This window comes from Leptonychotes weddellii, chromosome 16, assembly GCF_054177405.1.
Source record: "Leptonychotes weddellii isolate Sample4059 chromosome 16, ASM5417740v2, whole genome shotgun sequence".
In the NCBI taxonomy this organism is placed as follows: Eukaryota; Metazoa; Chordata; class Mammalia; order Carnivora; family Phocidae; genus Leptonychotes; species Leptonychotes weddellii.
Genome location: NC_138384.1, coordinates 30,382,431 through 30,390,103, shown reverse-complemented (window position 1 = coordinate 30,390,103; position 7,673 = coordinate 30,382,431). Strand labels below are relative to the sequence as shown.

The 7,673-nt window shown below is 43.0% G+C and overlaps 1 protein-coding gene across 6 annotated transcripts in view; it reads left to right on the top strand.

Moving 5' to 3' along the window:
• The window catches only part of HEATR3 (HEAT repeat containing 3), a 41,323-nt gene that overhangs the window by 29,355 nt on the left and 4,295 nt on the right, over positions 1 to 7,673 (top strand). For 4 of the 6 annotated variants that reach the window (XM_006730387.3, XM_081806611.1, XM_081806612.1 and 1 more), the window contains one exon: positions 3,836 to 3,979. The exons of 1 other annotated variant lie outside the window; for it this stretch is intronic. In XM_006730387.3, coding sequence (XP_006730450.1) covers positions 3,836 to 3,979 — 144 coding nt within the window. Of the gene's footprint in view, positions 1 to 3,835; positions 3,980 to 7,565 lie in introns of all 6 variants that reach the window. One more of the 6 variants, XM_031024897.2, reaches the window with a different exon arrangement.

Genomic DNA, 7,673 nt, shown 5'->3' with positions numbered 1-7,673 from the left:
TCTCTCTCATTCTCTCTCTCTCAAATAAATAAATAAAATCTTTAAAAAAAAAAAAAAGATATATTCAGGGAACTATATGGTAGATACATACATTGGAATATTATTCAGCTTTAAAAAGGAAATTCTAATACATACTACAACATGGATGAATTCTTGAAGACATGACATTAAGTGAAATAAACCGAGCACAAAAGGAGACATACAGTATGATTCCATATACAAGGGACCTAGAATAGTTAAATTCATAAGGACAGAATGTGGAACAGTGGCTGCCAGGAGTTGGGGGAAGGGAGGAGTAGGGACGTACTGTTGAACGGGACAGTTTCAGTATGGGATGATGAAAAACCTCTGGACATGGATGGTGGTGATGGCTGGTGGTATAACAGTCTGAAGGTACTTACTGCCACTGAACTGGACGCTTAAAAATGTTTTCAGCTGCAGGCAAGAGATCGTGGCTAAGAATGGCTTAATAATAAAGGTATTTCAGGGGCATCTGGGTGGCTCAGTCAGTTAGGCATCTGCCTTCGGCTCAGGTCATGATCCCGGGCTCCTGGTCTCTCTGCTCAGCGGGGAGTCTGCTCCTCTCCCTGCCCACACACCCCCACATCCCCACCCTGATCATGTTTGCTTTCTCTCTCTCTCAAATAAATAAATCTCTTTTAAAAAGGTTAAAATGGCAAGTTTTACGTTATGTATGTTTTACCAAAAACAATTTTATTTATTTATTTATATTTAGTCTAGCTTCTGTCCCTTTGCCCCTATTCTTTCGGGTAACCGTCCTTTTTTGTGTTTTGATTTATCATTCCATTGTTCTTTTTTTTTTTTTTTAAAGATTTTATTTATTTATCTGAGACAGAGAATGAGAGAGAGAGAGCACATGAGAGGGGTGAGGGTCAGAGGGAGAAGCAGGCTCCCCGCCGAGCAGGGAGCCCGATGCGGGACTCGATCCCGGGACTCCAGGATCATGACCTGAGCCGAAGGCAGTCGCCCAACCAACTGAGCCACCCAGGCGCCCTATCATTCCATTGTTCTTATTTTGAAAACATAAGCAAATACGTAGGCATGTGTATTTCACCCCTTTTGTTAAAAGTAGTGCTTCTGCACCTTGCTTTCTTTTTCTCCCTTATTAATCATTGTAGTATACAGGTATCTTCCTCATTTCTTTTTTACAGCTTCACATTCTATTACTCCATCGTGTAGGTGTTCCTTATTCATTCAGCCCTGTTGATGGGTGTTCTCATTTCCAGTCCTTTGCTATTAAAATAGAACTGCAGTGAACAGCCTTTTTACAGATGCTTTTTGTGTTTTTGCCATTGTGTCTTCGAGAAAGAGAGTCCTAGAAGTGGGCTTGCTGAGTTGGAGAATAGATGGGATTGGTGATTTTTGCTAATTGCTGTGGTCCCCTCCTTAGAATTTGAGGTATTTTGAATTTCCTACAGCAGTGCTTGAGAGTGCATGTTTTGCTATAGCTTCAGAAGCAGAGTTGTCAGAATGTTAGATTTTTACCAGTTTGATAGTTGAGACATATCTCAATTTTAATTTGCATTTGTCTTACAATATGAGACTGGATGTCTGTCTCTTTATGTGCTTTAAGGGCCTTTGCATTTTTTTTCTGTAACGGTTCCTATCTTTTGCCAGTTTTGCTATTGGGTTGGTGGTCTTTTTCTTTGTATATAAGAGCAAATCCTAGGGCCTTGCCCCCAATTCACTGAGGCAGAAACTTTGAGGAGGGGCCCAGTGATCTATATTTTAACAAGTTCTCTGGGTGATTGGCATGCACACCAAGTTGAGGGACCCGTGTGCTAAACCATCCTTGCTCCTTCCTTTCTAAAATCTTCCAGTTTTGATTAACATGTCATTAGACCGTACCACCCACTTCTCTTGGTTATAGCCATCTATCATGCCCTGGGGCACTCTTTGTTCCTTGAAGATTCCTGCTGTTGGGCATTATTACTCTTCACCAGTCCTGTCATGATTCTAGGTGACTTCAAGATCCACATAGATGCTCCCCCCAGTCCCTTGGTTTTGAAGTTTTTGGGCCTCCCTTTCTCCAACGGTCTGGTCTTCCTTCTCTACCTTAGTCATTCCGTGGCCACACCCTGGAGCAGTGCTTCCCAAACTTTATCTTGGTCCACAGTTTAACGAGAATGCCTCTGGTACTTTACTATCAAATACAGTATGTGCTGTTGGCGTCTAGTCTATACTCTTTCGATTTTTTTTCTTTGTATATTTGAGAATTTTTTTCAAGAACGTAACTTTTGACCCTCAGTTTCTTTGACATGGGAATGGTAATAATGATGAGAGGATTAGAAAACCCTATACTGTAGGGCCTATGGGAATATAAAGTATTTTTATTGATTTTTCCATGATCTTCAGCAGTGGCTAACTGGATCAGCCTGACGTTTAAAGAGAATTATTCCCAGCTCATGCTCAGTTAATGTCTGGGCATTCATATATATTAAGACCATGAATTCTCAGGTTGGCTGTGTATTGGGCATGAGCATGGAATTTGAGGATTAGAAGGACCCTGGCTTTCTCATACTTTACAAGGAGAGGGAACCAGGGACCAGAGATGCTGAGTAACAGCACCAACAGTGGAGTACAGCTGTCCTGCTCCCCTGTCCAGTTCTCTGCCTTGTCGGTGTGTGCACCTTGGGCAGCTTGCATTTGTGACTCATACTGGTAGTAAAGCAGCACGCCTCCAGCATTCCTGGCAGCCTTGTTCCGGCTGGGAGGAATGCCAGGGTTGGTGGGATTGTTTCCATTAGAGTATTTCCTAAGAAACCTGCACATATTAGTTGTTACCTTTAGATTTGGCAGAAGCACTGCAGATGATTCGGAAATGAGTTTGATTTAGAACTGTTCAGTATTTCTATATGTAATAATATCTAATATTTACTAAGTTCTTGATATGCATTATTTAATCCTTTAGCAACTCTGCATGGTGACCGTTGTCCCTGTATCACTGATGGGGAAATGGAGAGACCTTTGTCAGGGGGGTGTCTTACGCAGGATTGCTGAGGGGTAAGGAGAGGAGCCAGGGTGTGAACCCAGGATGTCAGATCCCAAGCCCTTCGTCACCACACTGTGATAGCCTGGCAACACGATATTCGAATTCTCTGGTGATACCTGCACCTACGTGTGTGTTCAGATTAGCTTAGAATGAAAATTATCACTACGCAGCAGAAGCACTCTATAATTTAATGGTTTCTACAAGCTCTAATAATTTACTGTAACAGCATGACATCTCAGGGTAAGTTCTTAACTTGTATAGATTCAGCCAATTTTTATTAAAGCCACATATTCTTTGTACATTTTCAAAACGTTTTATGATCAGTGTTAAAAAGAAATTAGGATCTCTTTAGTTTGTGTACATCTGACTGAAAGTCATCTTTTTCTTTTTTAAGATCTTATTTGAGAGAGAGAGAGAGAGAGCACAAGTGGGGTGGGAGAGGAGGCAGAGAGAGAGGGAGAAGCAGACTCCCCACTGAGCAAGGAACCCAACGTGGGGCTCGATCCCAGGACCCCGGGATTGTGACCTGACCTGAAGGCAGACGCTTAGCTGACTGAGCTGCCCAGGTACCTCCCAAAAGTCTTCTTTAAATGAAACTAATAGGAAACGAAGCCCCTTTTCTAGGCTTAACAGCTATGGTAGAGTGAATAATGACAGTGACATGAACAGGCCTCATTTTCATTCAGGATTACCAGCTATACTGAGGAGTGATTAGAGTATGTAATAACTTCTCTGTCGTTGACATTCCTGTCAGTCCTGTTGTGCATGCTCTTGGAATTGGTTGAGTTTAACACTATAAATACTCTTTTTCCTTTTCAACAGTGTATGACTCCCAACCAGCTGATGACACTATGCACAGCCGGCATTCATAGTAGTAATACTGGGGTTAGAGTAAACGTTGTTAGTATTTTAGGAATCACGGGCAGCGTCCTTGCCAAAGAAGATGGAACACTGGAAACTCTTAAGGTAAAACTATATGCTTCCAATGTAAAACATTAAATCATTAGAAACAGGGGGAAGAGTAACTGTTGGTGTGGGATTTTTAAAAACTTCTATGGACATCAGAAGAAGAAATTCTATCGAGAAGTTGCTTACTAAGGTACATTATTAAAATATGCCCTTTGGCTTGATCTGACTATATGAATTAGGTGGGTACTTGAAAAATTGAGTTGCATTTTGCCACTTTATTCCTGAGGTACCTTTTCAGATATAAATTTGTCTTTAGTGAAAGGCCAAGTTCAGAATTGTCCCAGGTGCCTCTGCGTTTGCTGTTGCATAAACTGTGTGCATATTCTCTTCTCCTACTGATGAAGGATCAGCTCACCAGTTGTCTTAGTACACCAGGCTAAAGTGCATTCTGAACAACACTGCACAGTCCGCTCTACTATCACTCTGTAAATTTTAAGCAGCAAACGCCCTAGGAACTCACTCAGCATATTTGCTTCCAGCACTTTATCTCAGCACAGTTGCTCAGGAACTACACTGCTGGAGACACAGCATCACTAGTAACTAAAAGGACCGTGGTAGTAAAATTACCCTTCATTGTGCTAATAATAATGGCTGAAATATTGATTACTAATTAATGGGTAATAAACCGACTATTGGACTTGCTGAGAACTTTACAACAATGACTTTTTTTTTTTTAAGATTTTATTTATTTATTTGAGAGAGAATGAGAGAGAAAGAACATATGAGAGGGGATAGGGTCAGAGGGCGAAGCAGACTCCCTGCCGAGCAGGGAGTCCGATGCAGGACTCGATCCAGGGACTCCAGGATCATGACCTGAGCCGAAGGCAGTCACTTAACCAACTGAGCCACCCAGGCGCCCTTTTTTTTTTTTTTTTTTTTTTTAAGTAGGCTCCATGCCCAGTGTAGTGTGGAGCCCGACGTGGGGCTTGAACTCACGACCCTGAGATTAAGACTAGAGCCGAGATCAAGAGTTGAACACTTGGGGCACCTGGGTGGCTCAGTCCGTTAAGCAGCCGACTCTTGATTTCAGCTCAGGTCATGATCTCAGGATGATGAGATTGAGCCCTGCGTTGGGCTCAGCGAAGAGTCTGCTTCTCTCTCCCTGTTTCTTTCTACCCCTCCCCTGTTGTGTCTCTCTAAAAAAAAAAAAAAAAAGAATTGGACTCTTAGCCGGACTGGGCCACCCAGGGGCCCCAATGACTGATGTTTTTTAAGAACCTTATTTTAGGGGTGCCTGGGTGGCTCAGTCGTTAAGCGTCTGCCTTCGGCTTAGGTCATGGTCCCAGGGTCCTGGGATCGAGCCCCACATCGGGCTCCCTGCCCGGCGGGAAGCCTGCTTCTCCCTCTCCCACTCCCACTGCTTGTGTTCCCCGTCTCCTGTCTCTCCGTCAAAAAAAAAAAAATCTTAAGAACCTTATTTTAAAAAGATGATACCTGCATGTAACAAAACATTCACAAAAGTAGACAAGAATATATAATGAAAGACTCATCTCCATTGCTAACTTTCCAGCCCCCCACTTTGACTCTAGAGAGACAGCCACTGTGACTCCTTTCTTCTCTATTACTCTAGGGATTTTTGATAAGAAAAGACACATAAGTGAGAGAGAATATCGCCGTGTTGCTGTCTGTGTACACATATACAGATGAGCATGTGCATGTTAAATCCCTTCCTGCCCCTTAAGACTATAATTTCCAAGATCCACTTAGGAGCCGCAAGTTTTTCTTGGGCATAGCATGTGATTTTTAAAATGTTTTTTTGTAAAGATTTTATTTATTCATTTGAGAGAGAGACAGAGAGCAGAAGCAGGTTGAGAGGCAGAGGGAGAGGGAGAAGCAGACTCCCCACCGAGCGGGGAGCCCAATGTGGAGCTCAGTCCCAGGACCCTAGGATCATAACCTGAGCTGAAGGCAGACGCTTAACCGACTGAGCCACCCAGGTGCCCCTAAAATGTTTTTATTTAGTCACATTTCCAAGCAAAGTAGAAAGTACAATGAATTTTGTATACTAGTTAAGCATATTTAACAATCATTAATATTCTATCATATGCACTTCACACAGTTTCTTTGCTGGGTATGTTAAAGTATGTTAAAGTTAGAGCTCAGTATTAAAGACAGCATGGTATTTTGCCCTGTTGATTCAGTATGCATGTCTTAAAAATAGGGACAGTTTTGGGGTACCTAGGCAGCTCAGTCGGTTAAGTGTCAGATTCTTAATTTTGGCTCAGGTCATGGTCTCAGGGTCCTGCGATTGAGCCCCTTGTCAGTCTCCCTGCTCAGTGGGGAGTCTACTTCTTGCTCTCCCTCTGCCCCTCACCCCCCAGTCTGTTTCTCAAATAAATAAATAAATAAATCTTTAAAAAAAAACAAGGTCAGTTTCTTACATAACCACTATTATCACCCTTATGCAATCAATCATCATTGTTAAATGTCTTTTTTTTTAATTTTAATTTTTAATTTTTTAAAAAAGATTTATTTGTGAGAGAGCGAGAGAGAACGCAAGCACTCAAGCAGGGGGAACAGCAGGCAGAGGGAGAAGCAGACTCCCCACTGAGCAGGGAGCCCGATGCAGGACTTGATCCCAGGACCCTGGGATCGTGACCTGAGCTGAAGGCAGACGCTCAACTGACTGAGCCAGCCAGGCACCTCATGTTTTTTTTTTTTTTGAAGATTTTATTTATTTATTTGAGAGAGAGCACAAGCTGTGGGTTGGGGGGAGGGGAGGACTGGGTGGAGAGGAGCAGAGGGAGAGAGAGAAGCAGACTCCCCACTGAGCAGGGACCCTGACACAGGGCCCCATCCCAGGACCCTGGGATCAAGACCTGAGCCAAAGGCAGACGCTTAACTGACTGAGCCACCCAGGTGCCCCCTCATTGTTTAATATGTCTTCTGCATGGTCCATCCTCAAGTGTTTCCAGTTGTTCCAAAAACATCTATTTACAGATAGTTTGTTTAAACGAGCATCTAAGTCAAGTCTACATGTTATGTTTGGTTTTGGATCGTCTAAGCTTTTCTCAATCTAGAAACTTCTCTCCCTAGCACTACCTCCCACCACCTGTTTTTTTTTTCCTCCCTCCCTCCCTGCCTGCCTGCCTGCCTGCCTGCCTGCCTTTCTGCCTGCCTGCCTTCCTGCCTTCCTGCCTTCCTTCCTTCCTAGCTCTATGCCCAGCATGGGGCTTGAACTCATGACTCTGAGATCAGGAGTCACGTGCTCCACCGATTGAGCCAGCTGGGCACCTCTGCTACCAACTGCTTTTCCTCAACTCCTGGGGGTGGTTGTCTCACAGTATCCAACCCTCTGGATTTGTCTGATTGCTTCCTTGTGGTGTTAAGCTTGTTCCTTTATCCTCTGTATTTTCTGCAAACTGGAGGTTAGATCTAAAGGCTGGATCAGATTCAGATTCAGGTTAATTTTTTTAATAAGACTACTTCATAGGTGACAGTATGTGCTTCGTATTTTATTATAAGTTATTAACTCTAAATACTATCCTAGATGTTATCTAGAGTACTTAAATTCAGATAAGAAAACAGAGGTCCAGAGCGGGTAATGGACTTTCTAAGGGTCAGCCTGTTATTTATGTCACAGCTGGAGTTTGGACTCGCTGTTCTTAGCATTTCCACTCTCCCACCGATAATACCAGATGTGCACATCACCCTTAAGACATAAAGGGTGGAGCAGGACAGCCAAAACAAA